This window comes from Anolis carolinensis, chromosome 1, assembly GCF_035594765.1.
Source record: "Anolis carolinensis isolate JA03-04 chromosome 1, rAnoCar3.1.pri, whole genome shotgun sequence".
Taxonomy (NCBI): domain Eukaryota; kingdom Metazoa; phylum Chordata; class Lepidosauria; order Squamata; family Dactyloidae; genus Anolis; species Anolis carolinensis.
In genome coordinates, this window is record NC_085841.1 from 361724477 (window position 1) to 361748378 (window position 23902).

The window sequence follows — 23902 nt, forward strand, 5'->3', positions numbered from 1 at the left end:
ATCATTTTATTGGAGGAAGGCACAATCCAATCCCTCCTGACAGATGGCCATCCAGCCTCTGCTTAAAAGCCTGCCAGAGAAGGAGATGGCGATGATAACAATAATCATCATTTTATCGCAGGAAGACACAATCCGATCCCTCCCAACAGATGGACATCTGATTATAAGCCTCAAGAGAAGAAGAAGAAGAAGAAGAAGATGATAATAATAATTATTATTATTTTATTTTTGTTGGATTGCTGAGAGTTTTTCGGGCTGTATGGCCATGTTCCAGAAACATTTTCTCCTGACGTTTCGCCCACATTTATGGCAGGCATCCTCAGAGGTTGTGAAGTTTGTTGGAAACTAGACAAATGGGGCTTATATATCTGTGGAACAATGTCCAGAGTGGGAGAAAGAACTCTTTATCTGTTGGAGGCAAGTGTGAATATTGCAGTTGGCCAGCATGATTAGCAATAGCCTTGCAGCTTCAAGGCTTGGCTGCTTCCTGCCTGGGACATAGCATGAAATGATACACTTTAATATATTGGGTTTATGGTTCCCGTCCCCTTGATCAGGTTGTGTAAGTGTTATTTATTGCTATATAATTGTATTGCTTTACCTTGTTTAATAATGGGTTATTATGTTGCTATGTAATGTATGCGTTGTTATTATAATTGGAAACCGCCCTTAGTCCCATCCGGGAGATAGGGCGGTATATAAATAAAGATTATTATTATTATTATTATTATTATTATTATTATTATTTATAACCAAGGATTCAGGAAGCAGCCAAGCGTTGAAGTTGAAAGGCCATTCATTCAATGCTAACCATGCTGGCCAATTGCAACATCCGCACTTGGCTCCAACAGACGAGAGTTCTTTCTCCCACCCTGGACATTATCCCATAGATACATAAACCCCACTTGCCTCGTTTCTAGCAGTCCTCACAACCTCTGAGGATGCCTGCCATAGATGTGGGCAAAACGTCAGGAGGGAATGCTTCTGGAACATGGCCATACAGCCCGGAAAACTCACAGCAACCCGTGATTCCGGCCATGAAAGCCTTCGACAACACAATATTTTTATTCCAAATAAACAATTAGCAGTCAGGGAAACATAGTGCTTCCATTCAAGAACATATGAACTGCTTTAGGCTGTATTTCTACATAAAGTTGGAGTGCCAATGCCATCTAGTGGGAGTTTATCAGGATCCCATTGACACATATAGTAAATACTGGTTTTGATAGAGTGCATGTGAATACAACTTTGTGTGAATTTAGCAACTCTGTTGAAAGAAGGCTTTGGTTTAGTGTTCCTGATGTCAGAATGGGGTTTGGCTGGATGACCTTTGGAGTCTCCTCCAACGCTGGGATTATAGGTTTCTATAACTTAATATGTTTCTATGACTTGTTTCTATGACGCCCGGTAGTGCAGAGGGTTAAATCGCTGAGCTGCTGAGCTTGCTGAGCGAAAGATCGGCGGTTCGAATCCGGGGAGCGGGGTGAGCTCCTGCTGTTAGCCCCAGCTTCTGCCAACCACACAAAGATAAATAATATAATATACATAATATTTAATTATAATTATAAATATTGTAATTTATAGTTATTATTGTCAAAATATTATTCATTATATATAAAAATTATTATTGTTATATGAAATCTAATGTTATAGAGTAGAGTCTTACTTATTCAAGCTAAATGGGCCGGCAGAACCTTGGATAAGCGAATATCTTGGATAATAAGGAGGGATTAAGGAAAAGCCTATTAAACATCAAATTAGGTTATGATTTTACAAATTAAGCACCAAAACATCATGTTATACAACAAATTTGAAAGAAAAAGTAATTCAGTAATTCAGGTCATGAGTTCGAGCCAGCCAGGGTTGGATTGAGCTCCCGACCATTCATAGTCTAGCTTGCTGTTGACCTATGCAGATGAAAGACAGTTGCATCTGTCAAGGAGGAAATTTAGTTACCACTTTATTCGAGGAGGCTAATTTAACTACTTTACAACACCATACAATCTCCATCAGCGTGCGGAAGAATGAGGAAGTACTCCATCAAGGACTCGGTGGCACAAGTGGATGGTGAAGCGGCAGCTCCCCCTGTGGCCAGAATCGAGCATACCCTCATGAAGCCAGAAGCTGGAAAATGTTAAATTGCTTCTGTGTCTGTCTGTCTATATGTGTTGTCTATATATGTCGCATGTCTAATGGGACTGAATGTTTGTCATGTATATGTGCATTGTGATCCACTCTGAGTCCCTTTTGGGGTGAGAAGGACGGAATATAAATATTGTAGATAATAAATAAATAAATCTCAAAAGAAATATGCTTTGCAACTGAGCTGTGGTTCCAAAGTAGCCCATCCATTGCCATATTTGGATTATAGCATGATGGCTTCTTGTCATCTCCAGACCCAATCTAAATGTAATGTACGTTTGTAGGACTGAGTAAACAACAAAACCACTAAACCAAATTTGTCCACAAAAGACACAGTCATCCAATCTATGTCAAAAAAACCTGGAAAAGAAAGTCTAAATTAGAGAACGAGGAAGAGCCGTTTTCAACCCTGGTTGCTGGTCAGAAGGGTAGGCCCTGCCTCCTTTAGGCCACGCCTACTTCGTCTCCTAGCAACCCCCTAGGCCACAATGGCACTGGGATACAGCCAGGGTTCAGGCTTTTGCGGCTGCAAGGCTATTCACTACTATTCCACCTGGCCAAAAAAGAATTCCAATAAGCCACAGCAACACATGGCCGGGCACAGCTAGTCCAACTGTTGCACCCCAAGGCAGCTTGAACACTGGAAAGCAAACAGAGACCAATAATCATATAATATCTTTATTAAAACAATAATAAATTCAGGAAAGAATAAGTGGAAAGGATAAGTGAGCAATAGTCCTTTAAAGAATGTTATAAATTAGTCCAAAGAGTTAAAGAGATATGTCCAATATTATTGTCCAAAGTCCAGAAACCGAAACACACTCAAAACTGTTGAGAAGTTCTTGAGCAGGGAAAACAACAAGAAAGCAGGAGTGAATAACAAGGTCCAAAGTCACTAGGAAGTCTTGGATATCAAGGCAGGCAGAAGACGAAGCGAAAAGCAATCTGGATTCAGGAACAAGGCAAAGACATGAATTCACTCCGGATTAAAGCGGAATTCACAGCTCGGCTTGGCTGCCAGGAACAGGAGACTTGGCTTGGTGAAATCAGGGAACTGGAAACGGTGAAGTCGCTACGTTGACACCACAACTTGTGCACAATGCAAGACACTATTATAAAAGTTAGATCTAATAACAGCGAAGGGAAACCAACTCCCCAAAGGTTCCCAAGACAATCGGCTATCCAGCATCCCCTCTAGATGCCAGTCATTGACTCCTTCGAAACTGCTGTGTCTGAGATCTCTGTTGCTGCAAAAACTCGCTTCTGTTAAAGGATACATTCCCTGGGGAGCTCGGAACATCTGGTTCTACCATGGGAGTAATGTTATCAGTATCTCTCCCAATTAAGGATGCTGCGGAGCTATTCACAGCTGGGGTCTGTAATTGGAAGGAACTCGGAGGAGAACTGGGTGAAAAGTCAGAGTAAGCTTCATCCTGGTCAAAGTTAATTTCTGAACCAGGTTCAGAACCCAAAGGTGGCTGGGATATAACACCAACCATATAAATGAATTGAGCATCGTCTGCTTTGCCCCCCAGAGAGGCTTGGTTCTTGCATGAAGCATATGACTGCATTCCCCTTCCCTGTCTCTGCATTTTTCCACGCTGGTGCTTATGTACGGCATGCAAACATGCTTTCGTTTTCAGCATGACACGCGACTTAATTAAGCAAACATGAGGCGCGCCTTGCCAACGCTACGGGAGCCATCTGTTCGGGAGTTAACAGTTCAGTCTCTCGGATCGTGCTTCGAGGAGCCCCCGATAGATATTCCTAACTTAGACAAAGCAGCAGATGGAGAGGACTGATCTGCTGGCAGCATATGGGGTGCAGACAATGGGGTGGCAAAGAGCATGCATTGCTGGGGTCCTGAACAAGACTATGGCACATCAGCATGGCTGGTGGGTAGGTGGTTAGCAATCAACAGTCCTCTACCCGTGAATGCAGTCAGTGTCATGAAGGTGACCCCATAAATGAGAGGCCTCCAAGTCACTTTGTCTTCAATACCCCTGCTCAGGTTTTGCAAATTCGGGATAATTGCTCTTTTCCTGCCATTTAGAAGCATTGCTCTATTATGTCCTAGGCATGGGCAAATTTGAACCCTCCCTAGAAAAATAAAGTTCAAATTATAGGAATAACTGTTTTTCCCCTTGCTGCCAGTTAGAAGGGTAGGCTCCGCCAAACAAGGATTCCCATAAGAAGAAAACAGCCAGGCTTTGAGGCTGCAAGGCTATTCACTGCTATTCTACCTGGCCAACAAATGATTCCCATAAGCCACAGCAACACGTGGCCGGGCACAGCTAGTGGTGTCAGGACCCAGGCTGCAGAGCACCAATAACCATGCGCAGAGACCAGAATCTATCTAATATCTTTATTAAAGGAATATATAAAGTCAATAAAAACAAGTGTAGGGTATAGTTCAGAAGTAGACCTTTCAGGAAAGGTCAAATATAGTCCAGGAAAACAATGTCCAATATATGATATTAAAGTCCAAAGTTATAATCCACTTCACCGAAACACACACTATTTGGCAAGCAATAGTGTGGGGAACTGTCCATAGTCTTTGAGGCTTAAGGTAAATCCGAAGGAAACTGGAAAACAAGGCTTGAATCCGAGAAGCAAGGTCCGTGGTTTAAAACGCTAGGCAAGGCAAGACTTGAAACTTGGCAGGATCAAAGTTAAAACAAGGCAAACATGAATCAAGAACTGAGTCCATAGAAGTCCATGGTACAAGGCTGGGCTGGAAACTTGATCCGGGGATCTGGGAACTGTAGTACGAAGTCTACACACGATCTCACTCCTCAAGTCGACGAATTGACTCCGCAAGGGTTTCTTCGTGGGCAAGCACCTAAATAGGATCTTGTTTTCCCGCCAAGGAACACTTTCTCTGGGGAACAAGAAACGAAACCCATTCTGTCCAGATGCAAGACTCCTTAAAGTTTCCTAAGGGAAACAGACTTAATCATCTAATTGTCTGGCAGCTATCCTGGCGCTCCTGCGAGTCGCCTCGCGAGCGCCTCTTTGTTGATTATAATAATCTCGGCGAGAAAATGGGGGAGATTTCTGCTCAAGGCTGGTTTGGCTGACTTCTTGTGGGCAAACATCTTGCAGGTGCAAAGGCTCCAATTCTGGCTGAAACGGTGGGAAACCCAAGTTTTCCTCTTCATCTGCCTCAATAGTACCAGGAACGGGACTACATGGCCCATGAGTCATCACACTCTCCCGCTAATTAGCAGTACCTTATTTCTCTACTTATAGCACTGAGCTGTTTTCGAACTACTTACGTAAATAGTGAGCTTGGCTTGACGGTCGAGTGCTCACCCCGACTGGGCTTTGAACTGGCCACAATTTGGTTGGTAGTTCTTATTACTGCTTGATTTACTAGCTTGTTCTAAAGCCCAGCCCTAAGGAGAAGAGGTGACCTATTAGAAGAGATATAGGCAAGGAATACTGAGAGATAGCTTATTACCATAGAATAATAGAGTTGGAAGAGATCACAGGTCCATCCAGTTCAAGTCCAAAACACCTGGAGGGCCCAAGTTGGACTACAACTCTTATCTTCTTCATTAGGCATCATGGCTAGAGCAGATGGGAGTTGGGATACAGAAACATCTGGAAGGCTGCAGTTTGTTGACTCAGGAAAGGAGTTTGGCTTGAGATATAATTATGGCTATAATGTCTGACTTTAACACATCCTTTAGCCTTTTCCCAGCTTCAGAGCCACAAGTGCTATTGGGTTGCAATTCCTATTATCCCCAGATAATAAAAAGTGATGGAAGTTGTCATTCAATGACATCTGGAACCCAAAGTGGTTAAAAGCTAGAGTGCCGACCACTATGTAAACCAGTGATGGCCAACCTATGACACTGACACGCCTAGCCATTTTTGTTGACACGCTGCTGCAAGCAGATTGAATGGATGACTATGTCTTTTGTGGCCAATTTTGGTGTGATTTGGTCCAGTGGTTTTGTTGTTTACTCCATGGAAATTATGCGCATTACATTATCATTACATCATTCTATTATTATTGTAGTATATTATCATATTATTACTATTATATTATTATTATATTATTCATTATTCATGACTACATTGAAACTAGAATAGAGAGAAATCAGCGTGGAAACTGCAAGAGGTACCATAGATTGTTGTATATGGAAATAATGATAGTAAATAGTTTTTGATTTATTAAATACAGTTATATATTACAATTATACATTTTTGTTATTTAAACTATATATATTGTGAAATTACGTTTTTTTTCTCGAAGTGACACACCACCCAAGTCATGCTAGGTTTTTCTTTTGGTGAATTTTGACACACCAAGCGCAAAAGGTTGCCCATCATTGATGTAAACAATAGCTGACCCTCTGTATCCACAGATTCTTCATCCACGGATTCAAGGCAATCATATGAAGGCTCAATGAAAATGAGTCTGACGCCCCTGTCCGAAAAAATCCTAGAAATGTGTTTTCTTTGGTAATCTCCAGATCCTCAGCATGACTGGAGGACCAGAGAATCGCACTACTGTAGACTCCCATAGAGAACATTTTTAATCAAATCTGTGAATAATCAAATCTGCAAAAGGCAAAACCTGCAAATGTGCAGGGATGACTGTAAATGGCAGAAACCCACTAAGTGACCTTGGCTGAGTCACACACTCTTAGCCACATAAAATCAGGATCAATTTGAAAACACACAACAAATCTTGTAACTAATACTAATAGCTTGGCTAATAGCAAACATACACACAAACCCAATGTGCCTCTGCCTTGAAGGATAGAATAGAGACAGTGAGGAAAGAGGCAAACATCTCCCTAATTTTTTTAATACACTGGAATCAGAATAAAAAAGGAAAGAAAGGGAGATAATTTAGCAGAACCTTTAAGATTAGGCGAATTGTTTTCATGTTAATGTTTGTGGGTCTGTCTATTACTTCTCTGGGTGCATTGATCAGCCAACGTTCAAACCACAGTGTCTTCACATATGGAGGGTAAAATATATATAAAAAAGAATCCAATAGAGTCTAACTGGGAATAAATGAACTTTTAGCACCTTCTTTCTTGTTTTCTCCAGAAACATATAGGCACCCTATTAGCCCTTGGTGATCCTAAGATCTATGAATAAACGTTTATAAAATAATCTGGTTTAGCCTTGGTCACCATATTTTGTGGTAGTGAGTTCCACCAGCGCATCAGTCAGTAGGACCCATCAAAAGTAAAAGAACCATGATCAGAATCTTAAAATCATAGTTGTCTTACACTGGACATTGCTGCTCCTTGGGTGGGATAAAATGAGGCAGGAAAGAAAGCTGACAGGATTTTTTTTTAAAATCATGTCAGAAGTGCTTGTGAACATACTGCAAGTCACTTCTGGTGTGAGAGAATTGGCCGTCTACAGAGATATTTCCCAGAGGTGTTACCATCCTGCTGGGAGGTTTCTCTCACATTCCCGCAAGTTGGAGCTGACAGACGGGAGCTCACCCCGTCTTGCGGATTCAAACCGGCAAACCTTAGGTCACCAACCCAACCTTCAGGTCAGCAGTCCTGCTGGCACAAGGGTTTAGCCCATTGCGCCACCGCAGCTCACATAATAATGGTGGCAATAATGGTGCAATACATTACATTGCAATACATTGATTAGCACTGAATAGCTTTGCAGCTTCAAATCTGACTGCTTCCTGCCTGGGGGAACCCTTTGTTGGGAGGTGCTAGCTGGCCATGATCGTTTCCTGTCTGCCATACGCGTGGGCGAAACATCAGGAGATAATGCTTTTGGAACATAGCCATACAGACTGGAAAACTCACAGCGACCCAGTGATTCTGGCCATGAAAGCCTTTGACAACACATTGTTTTATGCATTTTAGATACAGGCCCCATCTCCAAGATATCTCATTATTTATATCTGAAACACTTCTGATCCCAAGCATTTTGGATAAGGGATGCTCAATATGAACAAAACTGGGTTTCGCCACTTGATGAATATTTTTCTTGAGGGTTTAAGCTGCTTTGGGATAACTCTTCTTTCTTGCATCAGTTCAAATATGGAACCGAATGATATCTATATATTGGACTCAAGGGCTCCAAGCCCTAAACATAGAATGCCCCCAAACAAGGAAAACAACTGACCAAGAAAACCAGAAGTGTGAGGAACTGCTATTGAAGAACTGCAAACACAGCCCCATATATTTCTTTCTTTTCTATTTTGCACAATTTACAGCTCTAAAGTGCATTGTTGCCAGTGGCTGACGTTAAGGGGGGGATTCTTCTGAAAACCAGTAATAAATAATTAAGGGAACAAAAGTATTTTTTCGCAAGGGAATGTGTGTTTTGGAAAGGCCTTCAAATGTCAGTTTTGTTGAGAGAAAGCTTCTTCCAAGAAATTTTCTGTGTTTGGAAAGACATTTTTTGTAGGAAGTTCACGCTGTGGCTTCTATATTGTACAATACCAGAGTTCTGACATCAGGAGCCATGGTGTTGTTGTTTCCGATTGTATTAAATGCAAATGTCATTTTTAAAGAGGAAAGAAACCAAACAGAAAAAACACCATCTCAGAACGCCAAAGATGTCAGTTTCCAGAGGTTTCTCCGTCCAAAGTTTCCCGACAAATCCGTTTTGCGTTTCCCTTTCTGGCCTCACTCCTCCTGGCTGCTCAGAGGGAAGGACTCCCGCACAAACTGCCGGCACATGGGGCACTGCTGGAAGTGTCTGACGCACTCGTTGCACAGACAAGTGTGGCGGCACGGGAGGAGCACCCAGTTGACGGCCCGGTTCTGACAGACGATGCAGTCCTTGCTGTTCTCCTCGGGCGTTTCCGACTCATCCTCGGCCAGACCGACCTTTTCAAGCAGGACGCGGTCCTCAGCTTCCAGTTCTGAGGGAGGGCTGCTCAAAGGGACTGCGTTGCTGTTGGCGGACATGAAGAGTTGCTGGAGACGAGGAAGAAGTGAGAAACCAAAAATTATGAATAGAAGCTTTTAAAGCAAAGGCTGAATAGCCATCTTATCATGAATTTAATGAATGAAACTATATGGCTAAGGGCCTATTAAGGCTTGCCAGGACTGATATAACAGATCTGGGAACTTTTCCTGTAAACAACACATGTTTATATCTTCAGAAACAATGGTTCTTTAAGTCAGTGTTTCTCAAACTAAAAATAATAACTTTATTTTTATATCTCACCTCCATTTCCCCGAAGGGACTCGAGACGGCTTACATGGGGATGAGCCGAACATCAACATAGGTTAAAACACAATCCATGAACTGTGATCCTCCAGATGTTTTGGACTTCATCTCCCACAATTCCTAACAGCTGGTAAGCCGACTGGGATTTCTGGGAGATGAAGTCCAAAACATTTGGAGGAACAAAGTTTGAGAAACACTGCTTTACGTCCCGAAAGTCAGAAAGGAAGAAAAACAACATCTGTCTGGAATTGATGGAGTGTTACTGAGTCTTAGTTGAATAACAAGTTGCCAAAACAACAGCAAAATTTTCTACATAAGAAGACCCTCTTGGAAAAGTGTGTCAGATCTGTGGGGAATGCAGAGTCTGAACATTTGCCTCCTTCTAAGATGTCCTGAATAATAATAATAATAATAACAACAACAACAACTTTATTTTTGTATCCTGCTCCATCTCCCTGAGGGGACTCGGGGCAGCTCACATGGGGACCAAGCCCAGTACAGCATAAAATACAGTATAAAATGCATTTAAAACAAGAATATATAAAACAAGTATATAAACAATAAAACATAGTGAACAGTCAACCAGTCAACTGTTAGGGTATTCAATGGAGTCAGGCAATAAAATATATGTGTGTGCAATCATTACAATCTCTAGAGCTGGATGATGAAGGATGGTGAGTATGGATGAATAGTATGTATGTGTGTGAATGCTGACTAAATGTGAATGTTTCCTTTGTCTGTGTAACCAAAATAGCTATTATAAAACCAGTACTGGGTCAGTGTTTCTACATTTTTCTCTAAGACCCCTTCTACACTGTTTCTATATCCCAGGATCTGATCCCAGGTTATCTGCTTTGAACTGGATTATATGAGTCTCCATTGGAATAAGCACATAATCTGGGATCAGATCCTGGGAAATAACATGAAATCCCAAACATTTCTGGTCCCAAGCATTCAATAATAATAATAACAACAACAACAGCAGCAACAACAACAACTTTATTTTTATACCCTGCCTCATCTCCCCAAGGGGACTCTGGGTGGTTTACATGGGGCCAAACCTGGATAAATTACAATAATCAGAACAATAAAACAAAAATACAATTATACACATTAAACATTAAAAACAGTAATATCAATTTAACATAATCTAAAAAACCTAAGCAAAGATTGTAAAAATGAACTGGGCCAAAATACACAGTGTATAATGTAAACAAAAGAATGAAGTAGGAAGCCAAAGTGCTGCAATTGAACCCTTTTCACAGCACAAAAAGATCTTTTGTTTAGGTTTAATATACAAAAGAATGAAATCCAGGGCTTACCTTGAGGTCATGAAATTGACCCTGGGCCAAAAGGAGATACTGATACAGCATCCTGCAGGACAGCCGGTAGCTCTCATCAGGGACATGAATTACAGACACCAGAGAAACCTTAAGAAAGAACAACCTTTTCGTTCAGTTGCAGTTTCTTAATAGATCAAGCACACCATGCAGCAGGTTAAAAAAAAACCCTTACATGCTTCTTAACCAAAGTTTGCAGAAATATAATACCAATATCCTGTTTAATGTATAATATTGAAACCACAAAGGCATTTGCTCCAAACTAAAGACACAATGGAAGACCTGTCTCTTCAGGCAGGCCTATGCAATCAAACTATGGCTTTTAAATTTATATTCTTTTTGTATTGTATTTCAATATTTGTAGTATAAATATAAGAGCTTTAAGATCAGCTGGGGAGATCCTGCTCTCAATTCCACCTCCTTCGCAAGCGCAATTAGTGGAGACAAGAGACAGGGCCTTCTCATCTATGCGACTCCCTTCCCTGTGACGTCAGACAGACACCAGACAGTTTTTTTAAAAGAAAAAAACCCTAAAGACCTGGCTTTGTTAACAAGCGTTTGAAAAATAAGTTATTATGGATTTTGACATAAGGATTATAAGCAAGGATATGGATAGATGGAATTATGCACTTTATATGTTTTTAATCTGTTTTGTTCTATATGTTTCATCTGTGCAATTAACAGTTTTAATTGGTTTTAATTGATGGGATGTATTTTATTACCATGTTTTAAACGGCATTGAATATTGCAAGAGTTGTAAGCTGCCTTGAGTCCCCTGCGGGGTGAGAAAGGCAAGGTATAAATTAAGTAAATAAATAATAAATAATACTATGTGTTTCAATGTGTGTGTGTGTGTATACATACATACATACATACATACACATATAGGTACTGTGTTATAATTGTCTCACTTCAAGTTGTGGCGAGAGGCGAGTAACAAACAAAATTTGTTGTTGTTATTTTATTATGACACAGCAAACAAGATAGATATGCTGGATTTCATATCACAAAATCACAAGTCGAAAACTTCCCAAGTGTCTAGGACTGTGTGATAATATTTTCAGATGATGCGTGCAGATCCTATTATTATTATTATTATTATTATTATTATTATTATTATTATTAGAGTTGGGTAGGGCTGAGATATCAAGCCCAGGTGGGACATGATGCTGGAATCTGTCCTGAAACTGAACAAGAAGGAAAACAGTCGACAAAGAATAACTTTGGCTAAAGGATCCACTAAGTCCCAGTACTATATTTAGTCCAACCCACTAATCGCCTGATTCCTTTCAGGAAGATAGGACAGTATATAAATAAAGTTTTTATTTATTTATTTATTATTATTATTATTATTATTATTATTATTATTATTATTATTATTACCGCACTGAAATAGCTCAAGTTTATTTCAAGCATTAGGATTTATAGAACCTCAATGATACAAAGATAAAATGCTTATGAGCAATATTTAATTCTTAAGTGGTAATCCTTATCTGGAGTCTATTTGACCAACACAGAAGTAGCCAGGAGGTGAAAATGTGTTGTTTAAAAGGATGTTCCCAGAGTCTGGCCATAACTTTTTGTTGTTGGCCCTTGGCATTTAATTCTGCAATTACAGCATTTTGGGCAAACAAACGGCTGAGCTCAGCAAACAAAACAGACCATGGGGAGATGTCGGCTAAAGTCAGAATGAGGTTGTTGAGGTTTACCAAAAGAGATCAGGATACAGCTGAATCTTTAGCTCTTATTTTACCTCAACAACTGCATTTTGGTTCACATTTTATATAACTGTATTTTAAACTCAGCAATTCAAAGAAAGATAAGAGTATACACAAGCACTTGCATACATCCTCCATATCAGGCATGGGCCAACTTGGGCCCTCCAGGTGTTTTGTACTTCAACTCGCACAATTCCTAACAGCCGGTTAGGCCAAAACACCTGGAGGGCCCAAGTTGGCCCATGCCTGCCTGCTCTATAGCAATAGCCTGAAAATGCTAACATACTAGGAAGCCAAGTAGAAGATGAAATAAATATGTAAACAGTCTTCATGAGAAGCTAATGTGTCTCCTTTATATCCTTCCATATCTCACAGATTTGGAAATCTCTTTCTGCCTTCAAGAGCCATTTCCCTCGATGTTGTTAGTTCTACTCTTTTCTACTTTTTGTTTCAAAAGACAAGAGATTTACTTACAATGTCATATATCTCTCTGTTGTCTTCATCTGCCAAGGTCAGCAGCGCTACCAAGGGATACCGAGATCGAGGCACCGGGCCAAAATCAGCGACTTGTGCCTCTGCCGGTAGCTGACAGTGCTTCTCCTCTTTGTCCATCTTCTTTATGCTTTGCTTGTGTCAAGGAACTTTCGCTCTGTAGTCACAACTGAAGACAAATGTCATTTTGGTGCCAGCACCAATGCACCATCCTTTGAGTCTGGCTTCACCTGATATAGAAGAATTGTTGTGTTTCCTTCTCTCCAATGGTGACAACTCACAGGGACTATATTTTAGCAATAAATACATTTAGCATAAGTAAATTTACTGTATTCAGCTCCAGTGTTGATTTTTCTTTTGAAAGTGTTACTGGGCCTTATGTTTGTAAATAGGAATTTGGGAGACATGCAATCTTGGCAATAGCAACTTTCCTGAGTGCTGATTCTCAGTACAGCCTATAGAATGACCCTCGACTTATCAATAGGTCACATCAAAATTCATTTTGACCCCCAAGCTGACCATTAACCATAAGTAGAACATGAGTCAACAGTGTGATGTGGTGCTCAAAAAGCAAAGGCTACAACGGGAGGAGAAGGAAGAGATTTATCAACACACGATTGGTTGATACTGTAATAGTAATAATACTATTATTATTAATAAACACATAGTATTATTTATTAATTATTTACTGTAATAGTAATAATAATAAATGAAAAACATATCCGCATAGCCAAAATATTTCACAGCATCCGTGGATCAATCTTAAAATCATTCTTCTTTCAATGATTCTACGATTATAGATGAGGTCAACTTATATAAGAGTATATATGGTATTCTTGACAGCCATCAGGGCTGGAACCTGGCTTTTCGGATCATGAATGATAATAACAACAACTTTATTCTTGTAATCCAGCACCATCTCCCTGAAGGGACTTGGGGCGGCTTACATGGGACCAAATGTCCATAAGACAATAAACAAACAATCCATCAAAACTAAAACACAATTAAAATAAAAACATGGTCAGATCCTCTACAAAGCAGGTTTAGAGAAAGGATACAAATACTGTTCACGATAATGGTATTCATTATACAACGCATCCTCAAAAGCTTGCGGAGTTTTTATTCGAAAGCAATAGGCATGTTTCTGCAGAGCTTCGTGGAGCTTTTGCACGTTGCAACCCCAGTAACATGTAAGGAGGCAATCTTCCAAACAGTCAAGTGATAGTGTTATGCCACCTTGGGGAAGAAAAACAAACAGTATTGTGACACATTTTACTGATTTGGAAGATCCACAGGAAAAAGAGAGAGATCAAGAGAGAATTTCTTACTCCACTGTTTCCATGTTGTGTGGCTGGCATCCTTTTAGATCTCTATGCCCTTTAAACAGCAAGGGCCATTCAAATGACAAAAATGGATAAAAAGGCTCAGGGACAGGGCTTTAATAAAAAGGTTTTCTTCCCGTGAACCAAAACTTCATTCTAAGCTCTTTCATATATTTCATCTCCTGGAGAAAAGTACATGAGTTCACAGCAACCCAGTGATTCTGGCCATGAAAGCCTTCGACAACACATTAATAATAATAGATGCTCAAATCAAGGCAGCTGGCTCCTTTATATAGCAGCCAGCGGAATCTAAGTCCTTTCAGTGGATTAAGTTCAATAGGAAAAGTTACCATGAATCAACCAAAGGATAGGGCTCGCTATGGGAAGGTAGAAATGAATCTATGAATAGCGCAAAAAAAAAAAGTATACTTACTTGCAGTTGATGCTACAGAGAGGTTTTTGATTTCCAAACTGAATGGATTCTTCACTTGTCGCATCTGTTTCTGGGAGACTTTCACATTTGATTCGGTTTCTTCTGAGTTTCTGAGAATCACAGGGACATCCCATCCAAACCTACAAAAACAAGAGACGATACAATGGCAATGGTTAGTATGATTGAGCATCCTTTTGTCCTGTTTTCCAAACTCCAGGCTCTGTGTATAGCAGGCCAGGGCCAACTTCGGCCCTCCAGGTGTTTTGGACTGCAACTCCCACAATTCCTAACAACCAGTAGGCTGTTAGGAACTGTGGGAGTTGTAGTCCAAAACACCTGGAAGGCCCAAGTTAGCCCATGCTTGAGATACACTGAATTATTACGCTATGTAACACAATTTTGGTTCCTAGGTTATAAATGTAATTTCCTATCATAAAAACATGAGAAATGTTTATTAAACTGCAAAAACTTTGTCTCTACGGGAGGGACATCACGCAGAACATTTTGCTCTAGTTTGTCAATGAATTGTCATCATCATCTGCGAATACTTGTGGTCGAGTCTGATTGTCTTCCAAGCGTAGGATCTTGGCGGTGGGTCCATAGGTGACTGTAGAGACCTGCTCTTGACCTTCATTTTCTTCCGCAATCAGGACATCAGTTTCCAGGTGGAACGCAACTTAAAAAGGGCCAACTTGGGCCCTCCAGGTGTTTTGGACTGCAACTCCCACAATTCCTAACAACGAGTAGGCTGTTAGAAACTGTGGGAGTTCCTCTTGATGCGTTTCTCCCTTCTGCCCTCCATTTGTGCCTTTTTGTATTACACAGCACTCTTGGTCACAGCTGACCTCTAGTTAGATGCTCAATGGCCAGAGCTTCCCAGTTCTCTCTGGATGTCTCTGCTACAGTTTTAAAGATTGGCTTTGAGCCTATTTTAAAATCTCTTTTCCTGCCCACGAACATTCTGTTTCCATCCTTGAGTTGAGAGTAGAGTAACTATTTTGGGAGACAATGGTGATCTTTGGGCATTCGTACAACGTGGCATTCAGTCCAGCGAGTTGATGGCGGAGGATCATCGCTTCAATGCTGGTGGTCTTTGCTTCTTCTTCTAACATGCTGACATTTGTCTGCCTGTATTATTCCCAAGAGATTTGCAGGATTTTTCAGAGGCAACGCTGATGGAATCGTTCCAGAAGTTGAGTGTGACATCTGTAAGACAGTCCATGTTTCGCAGGCATAGAGCAGGGTTGAGAGGACGATAGCCTTGTAAACAAGCCTCTTGGTCTCCCTATGAAGGTCCCGATCCTCAAACACTCTCTGCTTCATTCGGAAAAATGCTGCACTCGCAGAGCTCAGGCGGTGTTGTATTTCAGTGTCGAAGTTGATTTTTGTGGACAGGCGGCTTAACTGTACAAAGATCCCACTTGGCCACCACGCTCACCAAGAGATGCAACAAAAGCAAAACATTCCCATCACATGCACCAGCTGTGGTATGTTCCGCTTTTTCACACAAAAACTAGACAACTACATCTGCTCCAAATGCAAACAGATGACTCTGATGGAGCAGAGGATCCAACAGCTCGAGCACCGTATTAAGACCCTTAAGGACATTCAGGCACTCGAGCTCTTCTTGGACACTGCACAACACGCTGCTGTAGATCAGCAGCCTGCATCACACCAACACCACCAAGACCATGACCAGGAACCTTATGGGGAGATCAACTCAAAGGTAGACAACCCTCAGGCTTGGAAGGAGGTCACCCATAGAAGGAGACGCAGGACCAGGCAGCCTCCGCAGAACTCCTCTGCTCAGCTGCATTTACACAACAGATTTGAAATTCTTACATCATTAACATACAATCAGGAAACACATCTTGTGGAGGACCACAGTTTCTTACATACCACTCAGTGGACCACCCTGGATCAATGCGCAGGGGATAGCCCTGACGGGGACAGTGCATCACCACAGTCACACTTATGTAATCATGCAAATGCTCCATCCCCAATCATAGACCAGGAGCAACAGGAACATCCTTGGGAGAGTAATGGGCTCTCGGAAGTATCTCAATGGATTGTCATTGATGAATGCACTGGGGATGTTGAGGAGGAGGACAACACTTTACACCTACATGATTCACTTCAACAGGAACACTCTTCAGGGGACATACACACTGTCTTGCACAAAAGGGACCCTGTCAATCCTCAAAGGAAACAGGTCTTGGTAGTAGGTGACTCCCTCCTTAGAGGAACGGAAGCCATCATTTCCAGACCGGATGGGATGGCTCGAGAAACATGCTGCCTCCCGGGGGCAAAAATACACCATATCACTCAGAGGCTCAGCAGGCTCCTAAAGCCCCATCACCCTCCCCACCTTATGTTGATTCATGTAGGTACCAATGACACCGCTAGGCATACTTTTCAAAAGATCACAAATGATTTTCGAGCTCTGGGAACAAAGCTAAAACTGTATAATGTACATGTGATCTTTTCATCCCTCCTCCCTGTTGTAGGACACGGCTCTACAAGGGCCGGAAAAATAGTACAGGTCAATAACTGGCTCAGAAAATGGTGTCAAGAGGAGCATTTTGGCTTCCTTGACCATGGTCTACTCTTCCAAGAGGATGGACTACTGGCAAGCGATGGGGTGCATCTCACACAAGTAGGAAAACATCTTTTTGCACACAGACTCACAAATCTCATCAGGCGCACTTTAAACTAGATCCACTGGGGGAGGGGAACAACAGCCTGGCGAACACTATATTACCCATGACCACAGGGAACCGCCGAAAGGCTAAACGGAGGGCTGCACAAACACAGCAAGGACCAAGTACAGAGAGCACAATAATCCCAAATAAACAGTTCGAGGGGAGGTCACAGGGGCTTACATGTCTTTACACTAATGCTCAGAGCATGGGAAATAAGCAAGACGAACTCCAACTCCTAGCACAGCACCACACATACGATGTCATAGGCATCACTGAAACCTGGTGGGATGACTCCCATCACTGGAATTTAACCATTGAGGGCTATAACCTCTTTCACAGAAATAGAACAAAGGGGAGAGGAGGGGGAGTAGCTTTATATGTCAAAAACAGTTACGTTGCAGAAGAAATGCAAGACTGTAATCCGGGAAACCAGCTTGAAAGCATCTGGATAAGAATCAAGGGAACCGGGACTCAAAAAGATCTTGTCGTGGGTATCTACTACAGACCTCCGAGTCAGGATGAAGGACTTGATGAAGCCTTCTGTCAACAGCTGACCAAACAGGCACAAAGAAGAGATATAGTAGTCATGGGCGATTTCAATTATCCCGATATCTGCTGGAAAACAAACTCAGCCAAGAGTACAAAGTCCAACAAATTCCTCACTTGCCTTGCAGATAATTTTATGGTCCAGAAGGTAGAAGAGGCAACAAGGGGATCAGCAACTCTTGATCTAATCTTAACAAATGTGGAAGACCTGATCAATACAGTTGAAGTGGTTGGATCCTTAGGGGCAAGTGACCATGTGCTCCTGCAGTTTGCAATACAAAGGAATGCTGAAACTAAGACAAGTCAAACACGCATTCTGGACTTTAAGAGAGCTGACTTCCAAAAAATGAAGGAATTACTGAGCGGCATTCCATGGACGCCGATATTAAAAAACAAGGGAGTTAAGGATGGATGGGAGTTTTTCAAAAGTGAAATACTCAAGGCGCAAATGCAAACAGTGCCAACAAAGAAGAAAAATAAGACAAGTGCAAAGAAGCCAGAATGGATGTCCAAAGAACTTCTAACTGAGCTAAAGCTCAAAAGTGACATGCACAAGAAGTGGAAAAGGGGAGAAATCACCAAAGAAGAATTCAAACGTATAGCCAACACCTGCAGGGAAAAGGTTCGCAAGGCTAAAGCGCAAAATGAGCTCAGGCTTGCCAGGGACATAAAAAACAACAAAAAAGGCTTTTTTGCTTACGTTGGTAGAAAAAGGAAGAAAAAGGAGGCGATAGGGCCATTGCAAGGAGAAGATGGGGTGATGGCGACAGGGAAAAGGCAGAACTACTTAATGCCTTCTTTACCTCGGTCTTCTCAGAAAAAGAAAGCCATCTTCAACCTCAGCAACACGGAATGGACGAAGGATTGGGGGAAATCCAACCCCAAATAGGGAAACAAGTTGTCCAGGAACACTTGGCCTCTCTAAACGAATTCAAGTCCCCAGAGCCAGATCAGCTACACCCAAGAGTACTGAAGGAACTAGCGGAAGTTATTTCAGAACCACTGGCAATTATCTTCGAGAGTTCTTGGAGAACGGGAGAAGTCCCAGCAGATTGGAGGAGGGCGAATGTGGTCCCTATCTTCAAGAAGGGAAAAAAGAACGACCCAAACAATTACTGTCCGGTCAGCCTCACATCAATACCAGGCAAAATTCTGGAAAAGATCATTAAGGAAGTGGTCTGCGAACACTTAGAAACAAATGCGGTCATTGCTAATAGTCAACACGGATTTACCAAAAACAAGTCATGCCAGACTAATCTGATCTCTTTTTTCGATAGAGTTACGAGTTGGGTCGATACAGGGAATGCTGTGGATGTAGCGTACCTGGATTTCAGTAAGGCCTTCGACAAAGTCCCCCACGACCTTCTGGCAAACAAACTAGTAAAATGTGGGCTAGACAAAACTACGGTTAGGTGGATCTGTAATTGGCTAAGCGAACGAACCCAAAGGGTGCTCACTAATGTGTCGTCTTCATCATGGAAAGAAGTGACAAGTGGAGTGCCGCAGGGCTCCGTCCTGGGCCCGGTTCTGTTCAACATCTTTATTAATGACTTAGACGAAGGGTTAGAAGGCACGATCATCAAGTTTGCAGACGACACAAAACTGGGAGGGAGAGCTAACACTCCAGAAGACAGGAGCAGAATTCAAAACGATCTTGACAGACTAGAGAGATGGGCCAAAACTAACAAAATGAAGTTCAACAGGGACAAATGCAAGATACTTCACTTCGGCAGAAAAAATGGAAATCAAAGATACAGAATGGGGGACGCCTGGCTTGACAGCAGTGTGTGCGAAAAAGACCTTGGAGTCCTCGTGGACAACAAGTTAAACATGAGCCAACAATGTGATGCGGCTGCTAAAAAAGCCAATGGGATTCTGGCCTGCATCAATAGGGGAATAGCGTCTAGATCCAGGGAAGTTATGCTCCCCCTCTATTCTGCCTTGGTCAGACCACACCTGGAATACTGTGTCCAATTTTGGGCACCACAGTTGAAGGGAGATGTTGACAAGCTGGAAAGCGTCCAGAGGAGGGCAACTAAAATGATTAAGGGTCTGGAGAACAAGCCCTATGAGGAGCGGCTTAAAGAGCTGGGCATGTTTAGCCTGCAGAAGAGAAGGCTGAGAGGAGACATGATAGCCATGTACAAATACGTGAAGGGAAGTCATAGGGAGGAGGGAGCAAGCTTGTTTTCTGCTGCCCTGGAGACTAGGACACGGAACAATGGCTTCAAACTACAGGAAAGGAGATTCCACCTGAACATCAGGAAGAACTTCCTCACTGTGAGAGCTGTTCGACCGTGGAACTCTCTCCCCGGGGCCGTGGTGGAGGCTCCTTCCTTGGAGGCTTTTAAGCAGAGGCTGGATGGCCATCTGTCGGGGGTGCTTTGAATGCGATTTCCTGCTTCTTAGCAGGGGGTTGGACTAGATGGCCCATGTGGTCTCTTCCAACTCTACTATTCTATGATTGTATGATTCTAAGAGAGCAAAAATGGTGATTATCCATTACCAAATAAACTAATAAACGAACACTCCGGAAACTCTGCTACCCAATAGGTTATGATCCTAACGGCTCTGATATATTCTGCCAATGTTGAAGCATGTAAATCTAATCTAATCTCTCTGCGTTTCAGTTTTTCATACTCCCTTATGCCTGTTGCCGTGTTGGGGTTACCAGAAGTAGATACCCCAGATTCAAATAATGATCTGTCTTTGATTAAGGATTCCTTAAATTTATCATCAAAACTTAATCCTTGTTGCCACTCAGCCATGACAAAGCAAAGCTTTGGAAAGTACACTCTAAATGGGTTCCTGAGTCAACTCAAACACAAATGACCTCCTATATATACAATGGAAAATAAACCAGTTCAGTAAACAATATGTCTGGCAAATTAGTTATACTGTTTAAATTCACAGTGATAACAAACAGCCTCAAATGGATTGTCCAATATACATTGAAATGCAATTGGCCTTGTGTATTCTAATGCCAAGAATGCGTTGTGTTTGTTATCACTGTGAATTTAACGCCGACTGCATGTCAATGTATATTGGACAATCCATTTGATGGTGTTTGTTATTACTGTGAATTTAAACAGTATAACTAATTTGCCAGACATATTGTTTACTGAACTGGTTTATTTTCAATTGTATATATAGGAGGTCATTTGTGTTTGAGTTGACTCAGGAACCCATTTAGAGTGTACTTTCCAAAGCTTTGCTTTGTCATGGCTGAGTGGCAACAAGGATTAAGTTTTGATGATAAATTTAAGGAATCCTTAATCAAAGACAGATCATTATTTGAATCTGGGGTATCTACTTCTGGTAACCCCAACACGGCAACAGGCATAAGGGAGTATGAAAAATATGATCCTAACGGGTCATAATCCATTATCCCAAGATTTGACACCAGGTATTCTGTGCTTGTCAATGAGTATCTCCTCATCGAGCCCCAATGCATTCAACATAGTTTGTGCCACAGAAACAAAGTTTCTGGAGTAGAACAACTACAGTAGTCTCACTTATCCAAAATTCGCTTATCCAACGTTCTGGATTATCCAACACATTTTTGTAGTCAATGTTTTCAATACATCGTGATATTTTGGTGCTCAATTCGTAAATACAGTAATTACTAGGTAGAATTACTGTGTATTGAACTACTTTTTCTGTCAAATTTGTTGTATAACATGATGTTTTGTTGCTTAATTATTAAAATAATAACCTAAGTTGGTGTTTAATAGGCTTCTCCTTGATCTCTCCTTATTGTCTAACATATTTGCTTATCCAACGTTCTGCCGGCCCGTTTATGTTGGATAAGTGAGACTCTACTGTACTTTCAAAGTAAGTGCTGCACAATTAAACAGGAAACAACTCTTTCAAACCAGGAACAGAATAAAAATTTGCACTTTGTTACATAATAATATTGTTGTTGTTATTGTCTTTATCAAAGCGGCTAACAATCATATAATAAGAATAAATGCAATGAATGCGAGTTATTTCCCAAGCGCTGCTGTGCTGAATAAAAGCAGCACACAACTATAAGGCGCGTCTACACTGTAGATTTAATGCGGTTCGAAACCGCCTTCGTGACTAACCATCCCAGGACCATCCCGCTGGTGACGAGGAAGCAGAGGAACACGACGGAGATGTAGAAGAGCGGCGAGTATTCGTACAACGCCACCAGGAAAGCGGCGGCCATCGGGGAGGAAGTGCGGACGGAAGTGCTCCGAACGCGCCTCAGTTCTCTCTTTGTTGACAACCGAGGCGCGCACGCGCGGAATGGAATGCGCGCGCATGCTCAGAAAGTTGCTTTGCGCTTCCATGACGGAGTTCCAATCATATGCAGGGTTCTACTCTTGAGTGCGCATGCTCAGAATACTGAGGGAAGCCGCTGTACTCCGCCCTTGACAAAACTACTTTTGTGTGCGCATGCTCAGAAGAGTGAGGGAAGCCGCTCTCCTCTAGACACCGCTAGTCTTGTGTGCGCATGCTCAAAAAGAGTGAGGGAAGCCGCTGTACTCCACTCCACTCTTGTATACGCATGCTCAGAAGAGTGAGGGAAACCTCTGTACGCGCATGCTCTGAAGAGTCGGGGAAGCTGTTCTGTTCTTGAAAAGGCCTCTTGTATGCGCATGCTCAGAAAGAGTCAGTAAAGCCACTGTACTCCTCACTCCTCTTGTGTGCGCATGCTCAGAAGCTTTGCGGACAGGGCATTCTGCACGCATGCTCAGAAGAGCTGGCAGGGCAGAGGATGCCTTATAAGGGAAATGTCATTTATTTCCACCCATTTTGTGCTGCGTTCCTAACCATAACCTTATATGTAAAGCAACTAGATTGAATGGATACTTTGGGTGCATCTACTCCGTAGAATTAACGTAGTTTGATACAACTTTAATTGGCTCAGTTTTATAGAATACTGGAATCTGTGGTTTGAGAAGGAATCCTAGTATAATAATTATTATTATGTTTCCTTCTTTATTTAACGGCCTCCCATTTCATTCTTTTTTATTTTGCTTTCATTTTTTAAAATTATATATTTATTTTTAAATTTTATTTTACAATTTTATTTCATTTATTTTACAATTTCATTTTATTTATTTCAAAATTATTTTAGTATTTCATTTTAAAATTATTATTATTTATCTTTAAATTTAATTATCTTTAAATTATGGCCATGTTCCAGAAAGCATTCTCTCCTGATGTTTCGCCTGCATCTATAGCAAGCATCCTCAGAGGTTGTGAGGTCTGTTGAAAACTAGGCAAGTGCAGTTTATGTATCTGTGGAAAGTCCAGGGTGGGTGAAAGAACTTTTGTCTGTTGGAGGCAAGTGTGAATGTTTCAATTGGCCAGATTGATTAGCACTGAGTAGCAGCCTTTCAGTTTCAAGGTATGGTTGTTTACTGCCTGGGAAAATCCTTTGTTAGGACGTGTTATCTGGCCCTGATTGTTTCTTGTCTGGAATTTCCCTGTTTTCTCAGTGTTGTTCTTTATTTACTGCCCTGATTTTAGAGTTTTTCAAAATATTGGTAACCACATTGTGTTCATTTTCCTGGTTTCCTCCTTTCTGTTGAAATTATCCACATGATTGTGGATTTCAATGGCTTCGCTGTGTAGTCTGACATGGTGGTTATTAGAGTGGTCCAGCATTTCTGTGTTCTCAAATAATATCCTGTGTCCAGGTTAGTTCATCAAGTGTTCTGCTATAGCTGACTTCTCCAGCTACCAGTATTAAAAAACCCTCTAAAATCAGGACAGTAAATACAGTAGAGTCTCACTTACCCAACATAAACGGGCCAACAGAACGTTGGATAAGTGAAAATGTTGGATAATAACGAGGGATTAAGGAAACGCCTATTAAATGTCAAATTACATTATGATTTTTACAAATTAAGCACAAAAACTTCATGTTTTACAACAGATCGACAGAAAAAGCAGTCCAGTACATGGTAATGTTATGTAATAATTACTGTATTTACGAATTTAGCACCAAAATATCGCAATGTATTGAAAACATTGACTACTAAAAGGTAAACTG

The 23902-nt window shown here is 41.4% G+C and overlaps 1 protein-coding gene across 1 annotated transcript; it reads right to left on the reverse strand.

Moving 5' to 3' along the window:
- Positions 1-6300: 6300 nt before the first annotated feature.
- On the reverse strand, positions 6301-22149 carry cgrrf1 (cell growth regulator with ring finger domain 1). The gene is made up of 6 exons (XM_003227820.4): positions 21963-22149; positions 14627-14766; positions 13930-14107; positions 12854-13001; positions 10644-10751; positions 6301-9065 (listed from the first exon to the last, which is right to left on the reverse strand). Exons 1-6 carry the CDS (start codon positions 22064-22066, stop codon positions 8772-8774), a joined length of 972 nt encoding a protein of 323 aa, XP_003227868.1. The 5' UTR covers positions 22067-22149; the 3' UTR covers positions 6301-8771.
- Between the last annotated feature and the right edge of the window lie 1753 nt (positions 22150-23902).